This window comes from Oryzias latipes, chromosome 6 (genome assembly GCF_002234675.1).
Source record: "Oryzias latipes chromosome 6, ASM223467v1".
In the NCBI taxonomy this organism is placed as follows: domain Eukaryota; kingdom Metazoa; phylum Chordata; class Actinopteri; order Beloniformes; family Adrianichthyidae; genus Oryzias; species Oryzias latipes.
Genome location: NC_019864.2, coordinates 21,173,968 through 21,199,035, shown reverse-complemented (window position 1 = coordinate 21,199,035; position 25,068 = coordinate 21,173,968). Strand labels below are relative to the sequence as shown.

At 39.9% G+C, this 25,068-nt stretch overlaps 4 protein-coding genes across 12 annotated transcripts in view; 1 reads left to right on the top strand and 3 right to left on the bottom strand.

Annotated features, from left to right (window-relative positions):
• LOC101173221 (membrane-associated guanylate kinase, WW and PDZ domain-containing protein 2) overlaps positions 1-4,729 on the top strand; it is a 94,073-nt gene extending 89,344 nt beyond the window's left edge. For 7 of the 9 annotated variants that reach the window (XM_011476267.3, XM_011476268.3, XM_011476266.3 and 4 more), the window contains exon 22: positions 1,933-4,729. In XM_011476267.3, the coding sequence (XP_011474569.1) occupies positions 1,933-2,618 (686 nt within the window). In that variant the 3' untranslated portion in view covers positions 2,619-4,729. Of the gene's footprint in view, positions 1-514; positions 604-1,932 lie in introns of all 9 variants that reach the window. The other 2 variants (XM_011476270.3, XM_020703674.2) reach the window with 1 other exon arrangement.
• Positions 4,730-5,233: 504 nt separating this feature from the next.
• Positions 5,234-13,207, bottom strand: LOC101163246 (endoplasmic reticulum-Golgi intermediate compartment protein 2). Its single transcript, XM_004069702.4, has 13 exons — positions 12,772-13,207; positions 12,574-12,682; positions 12,453-12,499; positions 9,919-9,986; positions 9,770-9,810; positions 9,410-9,511; positions 9,243-9,332; positions 8,269-8,324; positions 7,722-7,820; positions 7,083-7,180; positions 6,810-6,972; positions 5,577-5,656; positions 5,234-5,497 (listed from the first exon to the last, which is right to left on the bottom strand). The coding sequence occupies exons 1-13, from the start codon at positions 12,875-12,877 to the stop codon at positions 5,435-5,437; spliced, it is 1,122 nt and encodes a 373-aa protein (XP_004069750.1). The 5' UTR covers positions 12,878-13,207; the 3' UTR covers positions 5,234-5,434.
• A 660-nt stretch (positions 13,208-13,867) lies between these two features.
• Positions 13,868-16,248, bottom strand: kxd1 (KxDL motif containing 1). Its single transcript, XM_004069703.3, has 5 exons — positions 16,113-16,248; positions 15,834-15,946; positions 15,530-15,682; positions 15,022-15,068; positions 13,868-14,912 (listed from the first exon to the last, which is right to left on the bottom strand). The coding sequence occupies exons 2-5, from the start codon at positions 15,929-15,931 to the stop codon at positions 14,656-14,658; spliced, it is 555 nt and encodes a 184-aa protein (XP_004069751.1). The 5' UTR covers positions 15,932-15,946; positions 16,113-16,248; the 3' UTR covers positions 13,868-14,655.
• Positions 16,249-17,185: 937 nt separating this feature from the next.
• On the bottom strand, positions 17,186-24,439 carry LOC101172976 (SIN3-HDAC complex-associated factor). The gene is made up of 6 exons (XM_004070075.4): positions 24,218-24,439; positions 20,657-20,784; positions 20,461-20,560; positions 20,252-20,375; positions 20,004-20,154; positions 17,186-19,422 (listed from the first exon to the last, which is right to left on the bottom strand). The coding sequence occupies exons 2-6, from the start codon at positions 20,782-20,784 to the stop codon at positions 19,101-19,103; spliced, it is 825 nt and encodes a 274-aa protein (XP_004070123.1). The 5' UTR covers positions 24,218-24,439; the 3' UTR covers positions 17,186-19,100.
• Positions 24,440-25,068: the final 629 nt, after the last annotated feature.

Sequence of the window (25,068 nt, the reverse complement as noted above, 5' to 3'; positions counted from 1 at the left end):
TGGATTAAGCCCGCCCCCTTTCCCATCATACATCTGTTTACATGCTCTCCCACTAGCTTACAGCCCCTCACAACCCTAAACTAACATTTTCTGGTGCAACAAAAATGGTGAGAAATATTGTAGCTATCCAGCCGTACAGTTTTCAGCCAGATCCCAGCTCAGACATGAAAAATGAAGATGTACATGGATCTAGTAGATTTAGTAGTCTACAAGTAGATGCTTTAGAATTGAGCAAAACAGGGAGCTTGTGGCTTGCCCTTCAAACTGCATTTTTGTGTCGTTTCAATAAAGAAATACTCAGAAACGCAATTTTAAGCTTAATTTTCTTTATATATGTCATCCATCATTGTAAAAATGCCACAAGAACATGTTAAAAATACCATTTTCAGAGTTATTTGAAGAATCATAAACTATAGAAAACCATAATAAATTTCTACTCTATAACTTTCATGTGTTATTAGCCCCCTGCTTTAAGTCTAATGATTAGCATAGGCTTCTACTTGCCTCCCCTTAGGAATGGTACCTTCCAACCTCTCCATGTGCATGAAAGGTGACACACTAAGCTCCCCCTATTTCTTCCTAATGGGCCACTCTAAAGACACGGTTTGTGAAAAATTGCATGTCTCTCTCTCTTTCCCTATTGATTAATCTGTGTGGTTTGTGGATGTTCTCTCTGCATGCATTTGTACTGCTGATCATTTACGCATGCAGAAAATCCCAGCAGGGTGTGAGTCTATGTATTTGCGTGCAGTAAAAGGGCAATATGGTTTCAAGAGTATCTCTAGATGCAAGTGTATCATCTAAGCGATAGCTGTGAAAGTGTTGGTGTGAAATAAGTGTCTTTATGGCTGCACAGGATCAGTCACACAACCACAAAAAAATGTGAACAGTCTTCAAGCACTGAAGCAATCCTGGAAACTCATTAGGGGTGTAACGATTCATTTTAACCCTTGTGCTATCTTAGGTGACCCCACCCTTTCATTGACGTGTTCTCCCCACCATGACAAAGGTGGATAAAGGTGGAAAGATTTCATGTAATCCATGGACACCAGTGAAGATCACAAATCATTGAAGAAAAAAGGTTCAGCGCACTGTCTAGTGGGTCTAGATGACCCAATTACCAATGTTAAAGTGCCTGGGATAGCACAAGGGTTAACAACAATTTGATTCTTATCATAATTTGTGTTTGTGATCGATTCATACTCGATGTTTGTTCATTTTGAACAATCCGTTTCACTGACCTAAATTCGATCCGGAATGTGTTTAGCCAAAAATTCAACCAGTGTGACTCAGAGCTAAATACCTGGGTACTGAACAATGCAGGGGAAGTTTTCCAGATTTCTTGTATTTCTTGCAAGATAATCAAGTGTAAATGAAATATGTGTACAAGTAAGTAAACCATAATGAATGGCAAATCCAATCACCTTTTAGTTTCCTAACGTTCAGCCCACTGTTGTTTTCCACATCAAAATTATACAAACAGAACATGATTAGAACATTCTACCACACTATATGGTTGCATGTCTTTGCTAAACTCAAAGTGTTTCCACATGCTGACATCACGTGTGTGTTGTCCGCTGTGATGCACTCGGTCGTTTCTGCGTTTTAGTAAAATAAACCCACCATGCCTCAATCCAAATGGTATTTTCCATGATCGATATGATCGATTTATTTAATATGAAATGATCATATAATGCTATAGGTTGATAAACTTGCTTCAGACAGATCAATGTGGTTGGATATATCAGTTGATTGTTACACCCCTAAAACTCGTTCATAACTGCATGCAACTTTGATTTGAGCTGGAATGATGTCCCTTTCTCTTTTTCCTGCTTCTCTCCCTTCTTTCAGCCTCTGTTTGCATGTGAATGTAGGATAGTCCTCCTTGCTCTGCTCATTTCTCACGCAACTGATTTCTTTCCTCTCTGACAGACTGTGCCAGCCCCTGGGATTCCCTTTCTTCAGTCCACTTTGCCCTGCAGGAAGTGATCCTGGACCCCCTCCTGAATCCATCGCTGTCATCCAGTTCAGTCTCAGCCCCAGATTCCTCTCTAAAGCTCCCTCTAGAGGCCACAGTGTGCATGGCAGACAAAGCTCCACTGCTGACAGACCGCAGCTCCAGAGGGGCTACAGGTGGCAGGTCCACCGAGCAGAAATCCACAATCCGGATGCAAGGTACCCTTCAGGGGTCTGGAGAGACGGACTGTGGATGTAGTGACAAACATGGAGCTTTACCTTCTAAGAATGTTGGAAGATCATTGGAGAGAAGAGAAAGGCAGAGGGAGACTTGCTCCCCCTGCTGTGAAATAAAGAGCCTACAAACACAGACATCAAGCACCGCTTGGCCCTGGAATCACTCTCCGAGTGTGAATTTGAACGGAGGATCTCTTAGCAGTGGAGATAAACACGTCAACCTCCAGGAGAGGCTCCAGTCCAGAGGACTGATCTCCAGGGAAGACGAGAAGGCTGGAGGCCACAGTGTGATCTGCTGCCCTTCTAAAACGATGGGAGATCCAGCAGCGGCGAGCGCAACTGCCTCCTCAGAGCTCTGGAACATGCCCGGGTGTGACAAACTGCCTGGAACCCTGAGGTCCTGGACCTCCACAGTGAGCAGGTAGAGCGGATCCATCTGGTTGGGCTGGACCATTCCACAAGGTCACACCCTCAGTTCCCCATCCGAAACAAAACTAGTATGGCCTCTCTGTCCCGTTTCCTCCTCCATCTGCTCATAGAGTTTTCTTTTATATTTCATTTGTTTGTACAAAAAAGATTATTACACCCACCACCTTAAAGAAAAACCTTCACAGTCTAAATCCGACAGAGACCCTCACACATGAGGATGGAGCAACAGCATCTTGTCCTGAGAGTAGCTGCTCAGCTGCATCTGACTTGACTTGGTTAGAGCAATGAGGCCTGACATGCAAGAAAAAAAGGGAGATTTTACTTTTACTCCATTTTTGAGCAGAGTGAAGAAGATTAAGACTATTAAAACAGAGGCAGTGGAACTGAAACGGACTATATGTTCCCCGCCTACCACTGCGATATATTGTAAATGTAAAGATGTGAAAAATAACTTCATTTGGTATTCTCAAAAACAGACCAATTGATGTTTTTGAGCAAGTGTTGTAGTTAGAAACATACAAAAATATGAGAGAAACATCACAGGCCAGTATTTTAGAATAAGTCTGAACGGCCTCGTCTATATCTACATATCAAAGACTGCCCAGGTCACCAAACCCAGACTGCTGAAGGAAGCGGGGTTTGTGTGCACGGATGTAAAAAAAAAACAAAAAAAAAAACAACTCAGACAATGACTTGCTAGTCTTTTAGAGAATACAGCATCATCTGTGGAGCAGCTGGTTGCCATGTGAGACGAGTGGTTTTTGGTTCCCCATCATTTCTGAATGACTGAAAACAGTTAGCTTAGTAAGAACTCCTGATTTATGTGTGCAACCTGATCGCAACCATGCAGAGTTCAAATCTGTCACCCATCAAACAGAAAAACTTTGTCCGGTCTCCCATTTCTATGCCTTTTACTGTGCTAAGTGTACCACATCACTGTGGGAGCGGGGACGAGGAGGCCGATGGTCGCGAGGAGGGGCAGAGTGCCTTACTCAAACTAAAGCAGGAGGTGCTGTTGTGGTTTGTTTTGGGACCACGGTGATCATGCACACATCAGCGAAATGCTGAGTCGCAGGGCCTGTTTTTTTCCCTCAGATGTGACACCAAGCAGTATTTATGCTGATGCACTCTCAGCTGTGAAAGCTCATCGGTGTCTGTGATTGACCATGTCCCAGAAAGAGAAGAAAAAAATGTAGCCTGGAGCATCCCAGCCTCTTAAATCATGCAGAGCTTTTCATGCCTACAAGGATATGATGGGCCAGTTTCTGCTCTTCAGTTTTGCCTGTTTGACAGGTTACGTTCCTGGTAAGTAGGAGCAGTGTTGCAATTTAGAGCTAAATTTGAGATGATCCAGGAAATCAATTCCATTTTTGTTTCATCGCAAAATCTTTGTCACGCAAAGACTGAGTTATTTTATTTATTAATCTTATTTTATCATTATTTCCTTTCAAAAATATAGCTTTTGTGAACTGAAAGGACCAGCATGACCACACACCCACATTTGTATTTGTAAGCGACTGGTAATGCTGGGTTTTTTTCCAGCGGTGCACCTGAGTCCTAGCAAGTCCACCGAGAATCGATCTCCAGCTGCAGCCAAACATGTTTTTGATGTTTTTTCGAGTCGACCAAACTGTGGATCGTGTGAAAAAGTTGTCAAAATGTTAGCGAGGAGCATGACGATACGTCACTAGGCTGTAGAAATGTGTTCACCGTAAGTACATATGTCAGAGTTTAGAAAAAGGACGAGATCATCAAACCCTCTGTCTCCATCCGGGCTACCCCCCTCCCTGCCTGCTGTGACCGGTTTTAAACAGAGTGAAAAAGCTGCTTATGGAAACATTTGAAGGATGGCACGATCAGACCCTCCCCCATTGAAAACAAGTATAACTGTGTAGTGTTAATTGTGTACTATTCACCTTGTACAGCTGTATTCCTACAAATATGGTTTACTGTATCATTGATACTGTAGTTTCAAAGACGTGAACAACTATTTTTATGAAATGCGACAGTACTGATATTACATTTTGCTAAAAAAAATACAAAAAAAACTTGTTTACTGAAAGATATTCTGAAATATTGTCAAATAAACTCTTGACATAGTGTAAAATGATTGCAGATTGTTGCTTAAACTGAACCAGATCTGAAACAGTGATCCACAGAATGCTTTCTCGCCGTTTGTGCAGAAAAATGGACCGTAATGTTCAGGTTTCAGCTTCAAAATAAGTTTTTATATACATATATATATTTATAAATGTGTTTTGATTTGAACCATTTGCCCACAAAGAAAAACCAATTAAATGCTCTGGATTTGTGCTTTCAATCAAAAGTATGACGGGCACAAGAAAATGGACTTATTTCAGAATAAATATGGATAACAGTTGATGTAAACACAATAAACACCTCATACTTTTGCACACTTTTCTCTCAAAGGCCATGCTTGTTCGTGTTTATCATTAACTGGAGCTGAATCTGAAGGTTTTAGGACGAAAAGGTATATAAATTAGATGAGTTTCATCTGTTCTTTAAGGATATAAGGACCCAAAGTCAGGCTGATTGTCAAGTGATTATAAAACTTGGGATAAGATGCTCAAAATAACCACGACTACTACAGTTTTCTTATTGCAACTTTTTAATGTCAGTTTGGTGGCAGAATCAATTACAAATCTTCACAATTTTTCTCCACAAAATAAAAAAAGTGTCTTTTTTGACTATAAGAATAGTAGTGACACCTTTTTTAAAAACCACTCGTAAACATTTTCCTAAAAAATTCATAGCTCTCTGCAGGTGAATGTCTAGCATCTTGGTTTTCTTGTTATTGGATGTAATTTTCTGCAGGAAATCCATTTTGAACTTCACCCTGTGGGTTCAAAGGAGCCTTTGGAACAAAAAGAAAAACGTTTTTTTTTTGCAGCACAGTCTTAAGTGCATATTTACATTGAAAGTGAAGGTCTTACATCCGGACGTCGGTATGCTCCCATTTTAAAACGACAACATGCTACGTCTACCAAGAATCCCACCAAACCGTGGATCATTCCTGCAAGAAAAAGAAAAAGTAAACACAGGAGAATGTGATGTTTCATTTGAGGGAATTGGAGGAAGTAAGAAAAGATAGGTTTTTGTTTGGCTGAAGACGCAGTGCAGCACTGCAAACAATCAGTTCTTCACAGTTCTGGAATTCTCTCGCTTCTCTGAAGAAATTAGTTTTTTGTATTTTAATTATAACATCAAGATGTTTTAATGTTATGCCTCAGCTAAATAGAAATAATACGTTACGTTTTTTTGAGATCTTCCAGAACACACTGAAGTTAAACTTAATTTTTAACTAAAAGGCAACTAATCTACATCACAAACAGCATGAGCTCCGAAACTGTATTAAGTTTCTGGTGCTAATGGATTCTTTGGTTTCTGTTTATTGCATTAGGCAAGAAATGCTTTTCTGACCTCACAATATTTTGTAGAGTAATGCGATTTCTCTGCAACAGATCTGCTGTCACTGATTTAAATTAAAACTACCATTAAGAGAGTTACAGACTTAAAGTCCCACTCGAATCATCTTTTCATCTATTTTAAAAGTTGAAGAGTTCTCCCCATTTCCCATCATTCCTTTTATTTTTTTACACGCTTCCCTAGCTTACAGCCCCTCACAACCCTTAGATAACATCACCAGTGCAACAAAAATGGCGAGCAATATCGGAGCTATCTAGCCGTAAAAATGTTGAGCCAGATACCAGCTCGGACAAAGACTTACATGGATCTTTTTGTCTGCAAGTGAATGCATCAGAATGGAGCAGAGCAGGGAGCTTGTGGCTTACCATCATGGGTCCCACATCACATCTACAAGCTTTTTCAAACAGCATTTTTTTTGTCTTCTCCTGATTTACGATTTAAATAACAAAATACTCAGAAATGTAGTTTTAATCTTACTTTTCTTTATACATGTCCAGCATTGTAGAAATAAAATGCTACAAGAACATGTTAAGAACACCAAATACATTATTTTACTTTAAAAGGTCAAATCCTCCACTTCTTGGATTCTGTTTTGCTTGTCCTGATTACCAGAAAATGTAAAAAAAAAATATTATAAAAATATATGTAATAGATACTTATTTATGTGATTCTACTTTGAAGCCTATTCTTGAATTGCAAACAAAAAAAGAAGTCAAGTTTTTAAGAAAGTTCATTCCCACCTGTGGTGGAGAAAATGCCTCCAACGATGCCGCAGAGCCTGACCAGAAATTTCCAGAAAGGCATGTGTTGTTCAGTGACTTTGACCATAAGTGAGCTGATATCATATTTCATAAAGATTCCAGAGACTCCATGGCTGCCTGCAGCATGGTTTATTACACGTTCCTGCCAGAAGACAATAAGAAAATAAATAAAATCAAGCTTTTTCCATCAGACTGCTACACCCAATGATTGGAAAAAACCAAACCAGACTGATGGGCGGTATTAAATCGTACCCTCTCTGTGACTGAATACTGATGCGTCTCTGCAGAGACTTTGTACGTGTTGAGCTTGGTTGGCACTATGGTGATAAAGTACTGGAACATGTGGTTATCTACAGAAAGAAATGTGAGTAATCAGTTACATCAAAAACAATTATCAGTCATGGCTACATTATAGAATACTTGGCACCTTTTTACTGTCAAAACTAAAAGCAGACACATAACACTGATGCGGAGAGAATATATCACAGAAAAACTGACCATCTGAGCTTCTTCAGGAACCTGAGTATCGAAACACGTTTTTAATGTTTGTTGCTTTTTCAAACTCTCCAAACAAACTGATATTTTCCCCACTCTCCATGCTGTAGGAACCTCATGAAATGGCAGAACATTACTTCCTCTGTGATGTCTTGTGGGGCAATAAAGGTGAAATGAGCGCTCCATGAAAACAGGAGCTAGAACGCAGCTGCACATCACAACGAGGCATCAAACAGCTAATTTCCCCAATACGGCTCCTAATGTGGAAGGTGGAACCACTGTTTTATGACCAATAGCTGCAGATGAAGACTCGAGATGACCCGCGTGTTTGACTCCTTCAGGCTCTATGCTAGTTTCTGCTGCAGGAAACCACAGATGCTAACATCGCACACTTACAGTCTGCAGCGATTTTCTCCGTCCCATCCAGAGGACTGATGAGTCCGGGAATTGCTTCTCCAAAGGACAAGTGGTCAATCCGGTGAGAGAAGTTATAAGCTGAAACACAACGTCAAAACATATGACCCAAATGAATATATCTACACAACAGGTGGCAGACCTCCATAAATCCAAAGCAAGTTAACTACTTAACACTTAATGATTAAAACAGTAAAAACAGAATTTTAGAAGGGATGCACGATGCCATGGTGGTTAGCGCTCTTGTCTAGAAGGTTCAAATCCTAGTTGCAAACTTTCAGTGAGGAGTTTGCATGTTCTTGCCGCGCATGTGTGGGTTTTCTCTGGGATCTCCAGCTTCCTCCCACAGTCCAAAAACATGCTTCATAGGTTTACTGGGAACTCTAAAAGTGTCCCCAGAAGTGACTGTATGTGCGAGCATGTGGCCCTGCAACAGACTGGGTGCCTCCCCCTTCCTGGGATAGGCTCCAGCAACACCAAAAGGGATTCAGGGAGTTCATGAGGGGATTGGTTGAAAAATGAAACTTACAGTCATGGCTGACAAGGGCCGCAAGGTGGGCGTGGCCTCTGGGATGAGGAATTGACCTGCAAGAAAAACCCAAAGGTCTGCTGTCAGCCGCAGAAAAGCCTTTGTTCAAATGGAAAAGTCACAGAAAATCTGAGACAGCTCTGCATTAACCACAAGTAGGAACATCTCCGAAACAAGAGCAGACTTTTTCAGGAAACAGGATCAGCTGCACAGCAGACATAATCCAACTAAACAAAAAACCATGTCAGCGCCGCAAAGTCCAGAATGCTCTTTAAAAGTAAGTCAAAGGTGCCACCACCTCTAAGAAACATAAGAACAAACTGTCCTTGCAATGTCTAATCCACTCCTTTGTTCTCTTCAAAATATTATAGTAAATTTAGGAAAACACATTAATTGGTAAATGGTAAATGGCGTATATTTATATAGCGCCTTTTTTTTCTCCCTTCTTCAAAGGCCCAAAGCGCTTTACAGTCACAGGCCCATACACACACATTCACACACTGGTGGCGGCTCCGCTGCCGAACACTGGCGCCAGCCTTCCACCAGAGGCACAGTGGGAAATCGAACCCGCAAACTTCCGATCAGATGTCAACCGCCCTACCACTGTACCATGGCCGCCCCCAAAACTTACAATTTTTTACAAAACCTTTTTTCTTTTTTTTTTCCAGTCGTCTTTCATTGTTTAGCATTATACTTAGGTATAATTTTATTAAGTTTGTGCAAATGTCCCATCTGTCTTTTAAATGTTTTAAAAGTTAAAAGAAACCCCTAAAACTAAAAACATTATTTCCCCATCAGGACCATTTATGTATTTAGGAATAGAGTATCTGCAGTTAAAAAAACAAAGGACTACACCTCAAAAAAAGTGTTTTGTGCGATCAAGATGCAGCAGTTTAAATGTATGCATCGCATAGGTAAGGTATATGACACAAAGTGAAACTTTTGATAAATATCCTCACTACACGAGTACATACTTGCCGACAGTGATGTGGAAATTTCCTGCAACTTTATTAACATAAAGATGTCCGTGTATTCTGCAGGCGTTAGGGGGGCTTGAACTGTCCCTACAAACAAAACAAGGATGAAAACATGAAGTGTGTCGATGCTGCCACTGTTTAAACAAAAGAAGCTAATTTATTACCTCTGAGTCTTTGCAGGTTGAGCTCCTTTCACTGCCGTCTTAAACAGCACATCCTGCAGAGAGTGCTCAACTTTCAAGCGCTCCTGGATGTGCAGAAGAGTTCTGATGGAGACAACGGGAGAAAGAAGCATATTTGGATGAAATGAGTTTGAGATGCTTTTTCCCCACAGAGGCATCAAAGTATGGAAAAGTACTGGTTTTGGTTGCTAAGCAATGACGTATTGATAATTGCTCTCAGTCAAACATGCAGCTGTTTCAGTTTTTTTGTTAAGTGAATACAACAAAATAGCATTGAAACCTTAGTTATTCCCCTTTGACATGCTAAATGTGTGAAAAGCTTATAAATGACGTGAATCTTACATGTGCCATAATCTTTCATCAGGTGACAATTCAAAATTAACCTGAGGTGTAAAGGGGGGAAAAATGTTAAGACAAGGATATAAAACAGTCAAACCAAAAATATATTCAGATCACAAAAGATTTAAAAAAAAACACAATAGTTCCCTTACTGGCTCATAATTTAAACCATCAGACGCAACCATTGTCTCTGCTAAATCAAGGACATCCGCACCAATGTCTGTGTAGGAGCACACAACAGGTTAAACAGGTTGGTGGACCAGAAAAGTCTACCCTCAGTTACACTTGGACACATTTTCTACACTATTGTCAAGAAAAGCATAATAAATCCTCTTTATTATAAAACTGAAACATGTTAATAAAGTTACACCTCCTTTGGGGTTAAGCTTATTATAAACAGATTAAGTTGATTTTGCACCAAAAATCCACAGTTTGAGATGCATTTTAGTAGTTTCTAATAGTAGTCTTGTATTCATGAATCTTCTTTCTCTTTCGGCTTTTCCCATCAGGGGTCGCCACAGCGAATCATCCTTTTCCACCTCACTCTATCATGAACATCTTCTATCCTAACATTAGCCAACTTCATGTCCTCTGTTAAGACATCCATATATCTCCTCTTTGGCCGTCCTCTTGCCCTCCGGCCAGGCAGCTCCATCTCCAACATCCTTCTACCAATATATCCACTATCCCTCCTCTGAACATGTCCAAACCATCTCAGTCTGGCTTCTCTGACTTTGTCGCTAACACAGGCAACATGAGCCGTCCCTCTGATGTACTCGTTCCTTATCCTGTCTAACCTGGTCACTCCTAAGGAGAACCTCAACATCTTCATCTCTGCTACCTCCATCTCAGCCTCTTGTCTCTGTCTCACTGCTACCGTCTCTAACCCATAGAGCAGAGCTGGTCTCACCACTGTCTTGTACACCTTTCCTTTGAGTCTTGCTGGCACTTTTCTGTCACACAACACTCCTGACACTTTCCTCCAACCGCTCCAACCTGCCTGCACTCGCCTCTTCACCTCTTTTCCACAATCCCCATCACACTGAACTGTTGACCCCAAGTACTTAAACTCCTGCACCTTCTTCACCTCAGCCCCCTGTAACCTAACGCTTCTACCTTGATCCCTCTCGTTCAGACACATGTATTCTGTCTTACTACGACTGACCTTCATACCTCTTCTTTCCAGAGCAAACCTCCACCTCTCTAGCTGTTCCTCCACCTGCTCTCTACTCTCACTGCAAATTACAATGTCATCCGCAAACATCATTGTCCAGGGAGATTCCTGTCTTACCTCGTCTGTCAGCCTGTCCATCAGCATAGCAAACAAAAAAGGACTCAAAGCTGATCCTTGGTGTAGTCCCACCTCCACTTTGAACTCCTCTGTCTGACCTACAGCACATCTCACCACCGTCATACTTCTCTCATACATGTCCTGAACTACTCTGACATACTTCTCTGCCACTCCAGACGACCTCATACAGTACCACAGCTCCTCCCTCGGCACCCTGTCATACGCCTTCTCTAAATCTACGAACACACAATGCAGCTCCTTCTGACCTTCTCTGTACTTTTCCATCAACATTCTCAAAGCAAAAATGGCATCAGTGGTGCTCTTACGGGGCATGAAACCATACTGCTGCTCACAGATCTCCACCTTCTTCCTAAGCCTGGCTTCCACTACTCTTTCCCACAGCTTCATTGTGTGGCTCATCAACTTTATTCCTCTATAGTTGCTGCAGTTCTGCATGTCACCCTTGTTCTTAAAGATCGGGACCAGAACGCTTCTCCTCCATTCCTCAGGCATCTTCTCACTCTCTAAAATCCTATTGAACAACCTTGTTAGAAATTCCACTGCTGTCTCTCCTAGGCACTTCCATACCTCCACAGGTACGTCATCAGGACCAACGGCCTTTCCGCTCTTCATCCTTTTCAGAGCCTTCCTAACCTCATCCTTTCCAATCTCTGCTACTTCCTGCTCCACAACAACCACATCTTCCTCCCTTCTTTCCCTGTCATTTTCCTCGTTCATCAGCTCCTCAAAATACTCCTTCCATCTTTTCTGTACACTCTCCTGGGTTGTTAGCACCTTTCCATCTCTGTCCTTAATCACCCTTATCTGTTGCACGTCCTTCCCATCTCTGTCTCTCTGTCTGGCTAGTCTGTACAAGTCCTTCTCTCCTTCCTTTGTGTCTAACCTGTCATATAGCTCATCGTAAGCTTTCTGTTTGGCCTTTGCCACCTCTCTCTTCACTCTACGCTGCGCTTCCTTGTACTCCTGTCTACCTTCCTCAGTCCTTTCTACATCCCACTTCCTTTTAGCCAACCTCTTCCTCTGGACGCATTCCTGTACTTTCTCATTCCACCACCAAGTCTCTTTACCGTCTTTCCTCTTTCCAGATGACACACCTAGCACCTTCCTACCTGTTTCCCTGATAATCTCTGCTGTAGTTTCCCAGTCCTCTGGGTCCCAGTCTTGTATTCATGAATAAACTGGGAAAAGTTATTAAAAGGTTTTTGATCCACAAAAATAGAAACTGTATATATTTTTTTTATTTTAGACTGTGTCTAAAGAATAGATCAAACAATCTAAAAACACCTTTAAATTCTAACGGAATACTTTCTGCAAAAAAACAAATAACCCAAAAAAATAAAAAACCTTTTTGGCCGTTCGTGTTTCCGTACTTACATTGGCATCTCATAGCCACAGTGATGTCCACGTTTATCCTCAGCTTGCTGTCCACAGAGAACAGTTACAGTTATGTCAAGTCTCTTTAGGAGCCGTGAAATGTCACTTTGTTTGACTTTACCTGCTAAAATCTTTGTCCACCTCATACTCGTACTTCATCCACGTGTTTGTGTACACGAAGAACTCCAGGAAGGCGAGGACAGCCATGAGGGTGAAGGCGATCAGAGACACTGTGGAGAAACACAAAGAATCAGCGCCTGTGTGTGTGTGTATGTGAGTGAGCGGCTCGGACTCGGAGCGGCGCCGTCGTGGGGTTCACCTGTCCCGCCGCTGGCCGTGGACTCCACGTAGCTCTCGGGGACCTTCGGGAAAGCATCCAACTCCTTCACCAGAGTCAGAGCCTTCTTCTTCGTCAGCCTCCTCATCCTGGGACCAACAGCCGGAGTGTATCGACCTCATAAAAACGGAGTCGTTTCTGGATGGCGGTTGTTTCCAGCAGAGTAATAAATAAAGTTCAATGAAATGTTTCCCTGCTGACGTTCTCCGTGACTCGGCTAACAGCAACTTAAGCTAGTTTCTCTGGTAGACGCGGCGGAAATGAACCAACGACCTTTCTCAATCTAAACCGACCGGTCATTTAAAAAATTGATTAGACAAATGTGTTTGCAGTTCGGTGTGTCAGGAAATGAGCCAGAAACGAGGAACCACCAGTAGAGAGGGCTGACGCGTCACTTCCATTTAACCCCATTGTCTATAACTGGTGGATGTTCAGTGATAGCGCCCTCTAGCGGAAGTAGGAATGTTCATATTTCTTGAACGACCCACTCCATTGAAAATCCTGTATTAGTGTTTTTAACATGTTCTTGTGGCATTGCTCTCATTATGAAGCAAATATACAAAGAAAACTACGCTTAAAATGGTGTGTCTTATAATTCTTTATTAAACACGTGATGTAGGACAAGATGCAAAAATGCCATTGGAAAAATCTTGTAGGTGTGATGTAGGTGCTTGATAGATCCATTAATGTCTTTGTTTTCCTTGTCTGAGCTGACATCTGGCTCAAAACTGTACTGCTGGAGAGCTCCGATATTGCTCACCATTTTTGTTGCACCAGTAATGTTAGGTTGGAGTTGTGAGGGGCTGTAAGCTAGCTGGACAGAGTGTAAACAAACGGATGATGGGAAATGAGGGAAGGCTTACTCCCCGCCAACAGTCATGCCCACAACCCAGAAAAGCTCTGCAGAAATGTATGTCCTAGAAAACTACACAGCTTCTTTGATTTTCCCTAAGAACAGCATAGTCATAATTAAAAGACCACTGGGAATGATTTTACAATAGATCAAAAGATGATCAGAGTGGGTCTTTAATTCTCCCCAACTGTGATCCTTTCCACATTTAAGAATTCAATAGGGCATAAACGGGTAACTTTTATTTTGAAAAGCAATGCCAACAAAATCATCTATCTCAGATATTTAAAAAATAATCATGGTATGTTGTTAATAATTACGGTCATAAAATAAATTTACATTTATTTGCATTTAAATTAAATTGTGCCTGCCTTTACCGTTTAAAACAAGAGTTCAGCAAAAATTTGAACACTTGGATTAAAATGTAAATTTTAAGTTTTTATCCTTTGATCCAAATCCAAAATGCACTTACTAGAAAAAAATAATTATATTATTGGTTATATTAATAAATGTATTGTGTTGTTGATTTTCCTTCTTGACAGTCTCTATGACATGCAAATACACATGTATAATGTGTATTTTCAAGCTTCTATTCCCACAGGAAATCTGTTTAATGTGCCAACAGTAACCTTAGGAAAACACTGAAGTTAACAAGGTAAACACAAGACAAGTCTGAATAATACTCTCAGCTATTAGTATATAAATTGAGATCCTTAAACTTGTGCATTTAAGAATGCAGTTTTCGGCCAAAAGTGCATCTTTTTAAAGAAAAGAAAACTACAGTCACCTAATTATTGAAGCCTTTGGATCCTGAATTTTTACATATTTTTATATTCAAACGCTTCACAAGTAAAGTAGCATTTTTCCATTATTTACATTTTATGCAGACATACATCAAGTCAGTATTAGACAATAAAAGAGAAACTTGACCTTTAACAAACAGATGTACCCACTAAAAAAAGAATTTGTTTAAACACAGAGCATGGCCTGTGAACTTTATGTCCATTCTGTTGCTTTTACTCAGCAGGTACAGAGTCAGGACCCTCATCCTGAAGAACTGCTGTCTCTTGGACATCAGAAGTGGGTGTGTCAGGTGGCTCCTGAGAGAGGTCCTCAGAACATCTGCTCACAGTGGGTGAAATCACATCCGGACTTGTGTCACAGGATTCTGTGCTTTGCTCTGAAGTGGCTGTCGTGGTTGTTGTAGCAACGCTTGGAGGAACTGGGTCAAATTCGTCATCTTCATCTTCTGAGATTGGTGACTCGTGGATATCTGAAAGGGACAAAAACGTCTTATGAAAACACTTTTGGGGTGCATGATTTGGTAGAAAAGGAACATAATATTAGATGTTAGTGGAAAAAAAGTCAAAATCTCAACTTACTGGTGAAAGCTTCTGGGTATTGTTTGGCAATTTTCCCTTTTAAAGTCCTAAGAAAAAGAAGAGACAAATCATGAGAAATGTGCATATTCCACATAAGTTTTCTCTTCTGACCCTGAGTGGTGGTTTCCCTCAAGCTTGCAAGACTTTCAGGATAGTTCCTGCTCTTCCTCATCCAGTTTCTACTGCTAGAGAGGTATTCACTAGTACCTGTTGTAATATTGACTGTTTGTTATATCATCAAATGATTAGTACTCCACATGCCTCTCAGACTTAAGGACTGATTTGGATTTTTCCACTCTTGTTGTCTTTTGAATGTTTGTCCATAGATGTTTTGTTCCAGTTTCCACCAGCTTGTGCTAACTTTAAAGCACACTTTGGGGAATCGAATTGGGTTCCACCCTGGATCTCCTGAGGCCAGGGTTTACCATCACACTATTCTATAAAGATATGAACGTGTCAATAGGTTTATAGATAATTGAATACACCTTCTTAAGGTGTAATGACTTACCTAATTCTTCTGAAAATGCTATCCAGATCTTTCTTCATCTCTACCAGGGTGCGGGTGTGGAGTAGGAAGCGGTCATTCATCTGCTGCAGCCTCACATTTGACAGTCCATTGAAGTTTATCAGCATTTCGTTGGTTTTTTCAAACCGATCGAGCCTGTTTCCACAATCAATAGACAGAAAAGACAAAAGACTTTACTTCTAAACTCAACAGTCATTTCACAAAGCAGCAAATCTCCCACATAAACAGACCCCCCCCCCCCCCCCCCCAACAAAAAAAAATAGATCAATCACAGCACGGAACTTACATGTGTCTCTGAGCCTGGATGATAGCGTTCACGTCCTCAGAGTTAACCATACTCAGCATTCTGCTGCAGAACACGCCAGATGCTGTGGGCTCGTCCATGATTTTTTTTTAAAGCTGCAATTGAAAATCTTCATTAATTCAGAATTTATACAATTCATGGAATTGAAAAACCGTGAAACTATGTATTTTATAGTTTACTACTATGCTACTGCCTGGACGGTTATTTAAATGAACTCGGACGCAAAAATATAAACTAGAAAAGAAAAATCACGTCTCCTACCTCAGAAGAAACAGTTTATGTATTTTGAACTTTGGTTTATTTGATAAAATAAATAAAATATATTCGACAACTGACTGCAAAACAGACAATTTGCTTCCGCATTTATGTCGACTTCCGGTCACAAGACCAGCATTTCCGGTAAAAAAAATGTTTTCCAAAAATGACACTTGCGTATTTTACTCAATGATTTCAATTTCGTTACTCTTAAATATAAACGGGATAAATGTAACATACATTTTCAGTTAACCTTCAGTAAAACTTTATGATGAAACTGTGGTGTCAGTCATGAACGACGGCTTAAAATGACTCGGCAATTGTAAAACTTTAAAGCCGTTTTCCTTGATATACATTTTAATTATTTTAGTTTGATTTAATTTAATTCTAAATGTTATTGCATCGCGCAATCAAAAGATATTTTTTCATCAACTTGTTTCTGCAGTCTGAAACTCGCTCAAATCTAAACAATTTTAGTTGTCGCAGCAGTAAAATGTGAAAGTTGTCAAATTTATTCATGAAATCAGGAAAGAATTGTATCTTAAGTGGGGAAATAGAATGATGACCTACTTAGAAAGCTTAAAAAAATATAATTTTTCAAAATAAAGTTTATCAAAAATATTTACTTTACATCCAGTAGTGTGTCTCAAAATTTCACATACTCCCAATTATTTAGGTTTAAGAGTCTACCTTTCAAGGCTTCGTGCCTTGAAAAGTTTTAACTGTTACATTGATTGTCTAGAAAAACCTTTGCAGGTTTAAAAGGCAGCAGCATTTCATCCTCTGAGATTATTCAAATGTCTTGTCTCCTTGGTGTGCGCCAACTAAATGCTTTTCACACCACCACATGGCGAAAAAAAACTAAATTTAAATATTCACACATGAACCATCTGTGAGAAAAAAATAGCATTTTGCTGTCGTTTATCTGCATTTCATAGAAGCTGTTTTCTCATATTGTTTCTACAATCGTCTGTTAAAATATATAAAATGTTAAATCTTTTTTTTAACTTTTTTTCCCTATCATAGCTGAAAGTGACTGCAGAGGTCCTCACACACAAGAATAACTCATAAAAAGGTACTTGCGGAAAAAAGCACAAGATTACTTTTATTAAGAGACAAGTAAAAAAGTACATGATGTATAAAAATTACAAAAAGCTTTGTCTAACTTGTAAGCTAAGGAAATGCATAGCAACAGTACATGCAAGTCTAGAGTAGAATTTCCTATGATGTCCTAATACTCTGTCATTGTAAGCTACAAGGTACAAAGGGGAATACAGTTTGTTTGCAAACTATCAGCCATTACAGTCTACATGGATGCAAAGGGATCATACAGAAGAAGTTGTGTGACAGCGTGAACAAATACCGTACTTAATAATTCACAAATATTGACAAACAGTAATTCAGTTCCACACAGTTTGACGAATGTGTGCGTGAGAATTACATTCTTTTTTTTTTTTTTTGCTTGTTTTTTGATGACTTAAACAAAACTACCAATAAGCAAGAGACCCCAAAAAAATTACTTCTAAGCTGGGATGCAAATAAATAAGAAATAAATAAATAACGAAATCTGTATGAGAGCCGTGAGACCCAACAAACCCCCTTATGTACAGAACACAGCCACAGCTCCAAACTACATCACATTTGTGAAAATTCATATTAGTGTTCTTTTTAGAATGTCATAAACATACATACAAATGACCCCAACAAGCACAAGTATCCATAGAAAACCTGCATTGATTTGACATTGGGTGAATTTCAATGTGCTTTGGCTTCCATTTGATAAATAAAGTAATATTAGGCTATACATCACAATGCCTTCCTTGAATATTAGAGGCAATAGCATAGAATTTCAGTTTGTATAAAGACTTTTATCATAAACCAGAGAGGCCAGAAAAAGACCAGAAGTGATAAAAATTACTGATATTGGTATTGCTGAATGACTATAGACTGATTTTTGTGTTTCTCTGTTGTATTGTGTGATATTATTATGCAAAGACACTTTTGTTTTTCCTTTTTTTTTTCTTTTACGTACAAAAATAAGCTAAAACTTCTAAGAAATGGATCCCAAAAAATAAATGTAGGATTTACAGTTTGTTTAAGGCCATGCAATCTTTTTGAAGACTCATGCATCAATTCCATTCAGGTCTTTTGGATGAGTGGGCTTTATGTAAAATGCACGTGTGTTGCTGAGGCCACTATCAATTTTGCTCATGTACCCTCTCCCTTTTTTTCTTGTCCATAATACCAATCCAGAATTAACACTAGCACTGCCTGTGACACACAATTAAGGCTGGTGTATTTGCTGTTGAAGCTGTGAATAGGCCTTACTGAAATGGGACCCACAAAAGTATTTGCACACAGAAAGTCTAATCCAGTCAACAAACACAGTCCCTTTGATAAGAGAGGACGTCACCTTAAAATGAAAAAAACACGAGAGCAACTGTACAAGTCTGTGCTCTGTTAACGTGAGCTGTCAGTCATTCCAAAACACGGTCTCCACAACTAATAAATAATAGTAAAAAGAAGGCCATAATGCACTCTCTAGTCAACTTAAAACGTTTGCTTGCAAAGATTCCACTGTGGGGTTCAGCTGCGAGTTTGAAAATATTGAATCCCAAATTCCAAGTAGCACCTTTTTGTGACAGGAAGTGGATGTATTGCGTTTAGGAACAAACTCTGTTGAATGTAACAGCAAACCAGAAGTCCAGCATTAACTCAATAACACGGATGATGGTCCACCATTGGGACGGAAAAACTATTAAATACAGAAAAAGAGAAAGTGAAACACAACAGTTCATAAGTTACAGTTTAAACATCATTAACAATGCTCCCCTGTTATCATAGAGAAGATCCGAGGATTTTAGCTGCTTTGTGAATGAAGGCAATCTGAGGTAACCTCCGTCTGTAAGTCCTCAAAAATAACAATAATTAAAAAATTAATAATAAACAGAAAAGCAGAGCAGCCAAAGATGTCTTCAGAGATGTCCAACGACTTCACCAGCATTCTTCCACCACCTCCCCGCCTCTGGCCTGAGGTGCAGCGGCTGTGACGCAGAGCTCGGCAGCCTCAGCATTTTTCTCACTCGCAGGAGTCTCCTTCACTTCCTCCTCCGTCTGAGATTTTTCCACCCCCACTTGGCCCTCTTCCACCTCCACCTCCTCCTCCTCGTCTTCTTCCTCCTCCTCCTCTTCTTCCTCCTCCTGTTGCTGTGTCTTCTGTCGCTGTTTGTTGCGACAGCAAGGTTTGAACAAGTGGGGGTCTATGAGCACCTCCCCAAAACGGCCCTTATAGATGATTCCACAGCACACCTTCTGCCTGCAAGGCACACAGCAGAGACAGAGCTACTAATTCTGACCCATTTATGATGATTGTGTGTTGAGCAGATTTTATGTCTACAAACCATAGAATAAAAAGGTTTGAAAGCAGAGGAACAAAGGAAAAACCAAAAAGCTTTTACTTTTTTTTTTATTAATTAATTTTCCCACCAATGAAGCTACAAGGACAATGGATCATAACATGTGAGCCAAATGTTATAAATGTCAAAAAGATAATTTAATATTCAGTTGAAGTGTTGCTGTAATTTTTAAGTGCATAACAAATTTGCAGTCTTAGCAAAGAGATAATGGTTTTTAATTGGTTTGGCTCCTTTAATCATGATAAACAAAAAGCAAAAAAGTAACTAAATAGCTAAAGCTAAAAACTTTTCTATTTCTAAAGCTAAAAAAAGTATAGAAATGTATTTAAAGTAAGCTACAGATTGTCTTAAAAGGTCAGTACCGGGGTAAAGAATGGATAAATAAATGCTGCTAAATGTATATGAAGGGGAACAGTTTCCCAATATAACACAGGAGTCTATTAGACAGATGCTCAGAGAATTTTAAGACGGCTCATCATACCTCTTCCAATAGGTCAGGTCCAGAAAGGAGAAAACAGGGGAGCGGCTGGATCCTGGGCTCAGTTCAGTGTCAGAACCGTCATCCGACAGGTTGCTGTAGCTTGGAGACTGAGCAGGAGAAGCACTGGAAGTTGTGCTGTGGGCATCTGAATCTGATGAAGGCCAAAGCGTATAAAGTCAACCTTCTGCTACGTACAGCAATCATTTATGCCCTTGTTAACTAACAGAAAAGCGTATGGATGTGCTCACTGCTTCTTTTCAGCTCCTTCTGCAGCCTGCTGATCTGGCTTGGCCTCACTTTCTTGGAGACTGACTTCATCTTTTTGGGTCTGGAGGTTATCTTTAGGCTTGGGCCTCCCCTGGCATCAACAACCTGTGTGTAAGACAAGACACAAGAAGTGTGACTCCAACCCCACGCAGTGAAAACTTGGAACTATAACTATATAACTAAAACTCACATGGTTCCAGTTTTTCTTGGTTCCAACGGGGAGCTTTTTCCAGCGTTTCACAAGGAGAACACAGGCGTTACAGATTTCTCCGGATCTTGTTTCGCTCAACCTGCCAGACAAAACAGTTTCTGAGCAAACACCTGAGAAAAAATGCTTCCAAGCATCAAGACGTGTGTCTGAACCAGTGTCTAGGTATGTGTCTTACCCAAAACAGCTCCTGAAGTCTTTCTCATACCGCTTGCTGTCTGTGAAACGAGAGCTGGATGACTTTGCTCGGCAGATGCAGCAGCCATCCAAACTCCTGTACATTTTGGGCTTGTGAAAGCCAAACATCTGTGTGCACAAATAAAGTTTTAGATTTGAAATCTATAGACTCTCTGTGAAAATCTTGTGTCAGTGGTGCCTCATAGACACTATTCTCCCCACTTCCAGCTCCCTCCTCCAAAGGAGTTTCCCCTCTTAGAAAAAGTTCAGTTTAAACAGGCCTTAACATTATCTTTAGACAAGTTATTTTGCAATATCCATTAAACAATTTATTACACTGTGAGCAAGTCAATAAATGTTTATTAAAATGTATGTACCACGTTTATTTAAAGTCCCACTCCAAGCATCTTTTTATTTATTGTAATAGTGTTCCCAGTGGTCTTTAATTATGATTATGCTGGTTTTAGGTAAATCCAAAATTCGGTGTCGTTTTCTAGAACAGTTTCTAGTACAGAGCGGGAAGAGGTAATCAGAAATTCGCCTTATTGTGGCCAGGGCCGTTGGTGCAGATTAAGCCGCCCCCAATTCCCATCATCCATCTGGTCACATGCTCTCCAACTAGCTCACAGCCCCTCAAACCCAAACCTATCACATCGAGCAATAACAGAGATTTTATGCCGTACAGTTTTGAGCCAGATGCCAGCTGAGATGAGGAAAACAAAGACACACATGGATCTATTCGTCTGCAAATGGATGCATCAGAATGAAGCAGAGCAGGGAGCTCATGTCTCGATGTAGTACCTATATCGCTGCTACAGGCTTTTTCCAAATGCATTATTTCATTTGCTCCTGATTCACATTGATTTGAATAAAAAAGTACAAATAAAGATAATTTCATACTTACTTATCTTTATATATGTAAAAAATGTGTTAAAAAACACAATTTCTATTGAAGTGGATCAGCAGTTCCAACGTTTACCTCTAGGGGGCAATAGCTGCAAAAATGCATTCAGTCTGCATTGTCTAATGGCCATAGAAGAAAAGGGAGGACGATTTAAATAGACCATTTGAATAAGTATGATTCACTTTAAATCCATGTTTAAATATGTTTGGTGTCAAAAGACACAACAAGAACTTTAAATTACTGTAAACGTAAATTTTTAAATTTAGAATATGTTTTTTTCAGATAACTTTTTAGCACAGACATTTCAATTTATTTTTAATAAAATGTTTGTGTTTTTTTATGTTGCATATTTTAGATGTGTTGCATTGCACACGTAGTTGGGTAGTAATTTATATTATATTTGGTCTGTCACCCCAAAATTCTAATTGGATTTAACTGCATTAAAGCTTTAATGCAGAGCAGAAATTATTGTGAAAATAAGTGGGGGAAAAAATTTTTTTTCAATATTCAACATACTTTAAATAAGTTAAATCGTTTACATGGTAACAAAATAAAAATTTGGGGAAAGCATCTCTCTTGTGGCCCACTTGGTGGAAGTAGGTCAGCAATCAGACGGCGTGTCAGACAGATAATGTCACCATGCTGCGCTCACAGGATCCACGCCTTTCGTTGTAAACTAGCCGCACGCACTTGTCCGAGCCTCCACGGTGCACCGCATGAGCATGTATTTAATTATTTTTATACCAAGGTATAAATTAGAACATGTAACGCTTCTTCCCACAGAAATGCTGGGGCGCGACTGCTGGAAGACTCTGCGTGAAATTAGTTTGTAGCTCGCTGACGAACCACGATTTATGTTGCTAGGCAAAATTTTAATCTCCGGTACACATGTGGACCTGAACTGCGGCAAAATTGTGAGCCGCGCCCCCCAGACTGACTTTTTTTTTTTTTTTTTCTTGCCATCAGTCCTCGGGGTCTCCTGACAGTGCTATGCCACTGAGAGCAGACAGAGAGGATGACAAATACAAAAAAACATCTCACTCTGCTGCTTAATCCAAACACTCCTTGGTAAATCTTAATTATAAAAACACCCGGTCAAATAAAAATAGCAACAAAATATGTTATAGCTTGCACTGGTGGAGACTCAACAATTACTATGAATTTGCACGTAGAAGCATAAATTACCATAATGAAATGGGAAAAACGGCAACATTTGCACATGGATTTTTTTTACACATAAAGAAATTGAAGATAAACGCAAAGTATAAAATGAAAATTTGACACATTGAGTATTCCTAATTAACATGAAAATATTTATGTTTTTAGGCTTACTAAATTCACTAAAAGTGCAATAAACCCAATTGCATGTTTCTAAATCGAATGGTTTTTAATCAAACTCAAATGATAGCAAAGTAACAATATAAAAGAAAAGAAACCCCAGAGCAGATGGATAAAATAATAATATACAGCAGCCTATATACATACAATTTTTTTCTTTACGTGAGTCATCTTTCCATTACATACGATCTCTGCAGCAGAATACAGTACGTGACGCAACTCAACATGGCAACACACTTCAAAGGCGGAGGCAATGTGCGGAGAAGGGGGTGTGATGCGATTTTCCGCTAAAACTGAACATTTTCGTAACGTAAACTTCAAACAAATCACACATTCAGCCCTTACACTTTTACGAATGACATCCGGGGAGTTCGGGGACTAAAGATTACATTTATTTTTTATCGAGAGAAAAGTGCAAGTCGCTACATTTCACCGCCCACTCCGGAGAGGAAGCATGGCATGCCACACGACTTGATTCTTGCGCACCCATTTTATGACGACCGTCCTCTACTCGACGATGCCCGACCTCCCATCCACACAGAAACTTAGCCAGCAGAAACTAACTAAGAGTCGAGTATTTCCCCACCTAAAAATACAAATTTAAACATTAAAGAGGACTAATTAGCCATAAAGTGAATTTTGATCTTTACTCTTTGTTTTTTTCTAGATCCACAAAATTCTGCACGCAAGTACATGTGCGCGAAGTTTAAAGTCGGTTTTCATGATGAATTTCTATCCCAAACACGATTTTGAATCCAGTTTTTGTTTTGAAAAGGCGTCAAAAATAGTTTGTGTTGTTGACAGTGGCGTCCGCGTGCTGAGACGCATCTCCGAACTGGTGGGCGTGAAATTCAACTACTATCGTGGACGTGTGCAACGAACTGAACGTGCGGCGCATTAATCGTAAGCGGTTATTTACACTGGGTTGAAAATTAAATAATTACAAAGAATCTCCGCATAAGTGGATTGAGTTAATGTGGAAAATTTGTGATTTTCTCCTGCAGCTAAACACACCAAGCCGACCAAATAACAACAACAGCCATCCTCTGCTCCTCACGTCTGCATCATGGGAAACCATCCTGGCACTATTTCAACACACCTTTACATCCACTTTACCTTGTTTTCTCAATGTCTCAAACACTTTTAGTGCTTTTACAACAACCTACACATAAAGACGACCACTCAGACGATCCTGCAACGGGCCTAAGACAGCAATTGTTCCGACATAAGTCGAAGATTATTCTTTTACACACCCCTAAGCACACCAAAGACTTTAAACCCCCTTAAGGACCCCCCAAAACAAACATAAACTGCATTTACCTTAGCCGTTTTGTGAATCTGGAACAAAACAATCGTCTTTGTCGCACGTCGTAACGATTCGACTATTCAGAAAGCGAACCCGCATCAGTAACCCGCTCTCTTGTTGATGTCTGCGCTTGAGGACGGGACTGGATAGTTGTGGAGCTAGTGCGCATGCGTCAAATCCACACCTCCATTTCAGAGCGAAGCGGAGGGGCTTTTTTTTCTTTTTTCTTTTTCTTCAATCAAACTATTTAAATATACGACGTATGACGTAGCCGTGCGTCTGTATTCTACTGGCCTTATAAGGACGGGAACGTTACGCGGGAACAGGGGGCTCGGCCCCGGTTGCTATGGCACATTGGAGAATGTAAGCAAAGGGGCGGGGTCTCTTGTTTTACTACAGGACGCCAGATGGCTCGTCTGGAGGTGGAGGCAGACGGTTTTCAGGGGGCTCGCCATCGACATGGGCATTGTTGACTTCAGGGGATGACCGGGACAAGCGAATTGCTTCATGGGAAATTAAACGTGACGGAAACGTTTGTCTTTTTCGTTCAGCCTGATCTGTGGGAGCAAATTTTATATTAAATAACTCTGCAAACACATCTTCAAACATAGACTAACTTAAATTTAATTTAACATTAAAGTAAACCAGTAAAGTTTATAAGATTGTAATTTGTGTTTAACTTGCATTTTTATGTCTATTGTTTTTAGCATTTTTATTTGTAAATCTCTTGTACCATTTTATGTATGAATTTCTGTTTATAGTGTTGTTATTTGGACCTTCAGTCCATAATAAAATGATTCTATTCATCTGATATTAAAACATTTTTAAAGTTAATACCCTACCAGTATTTTCCTACTTAAATTTT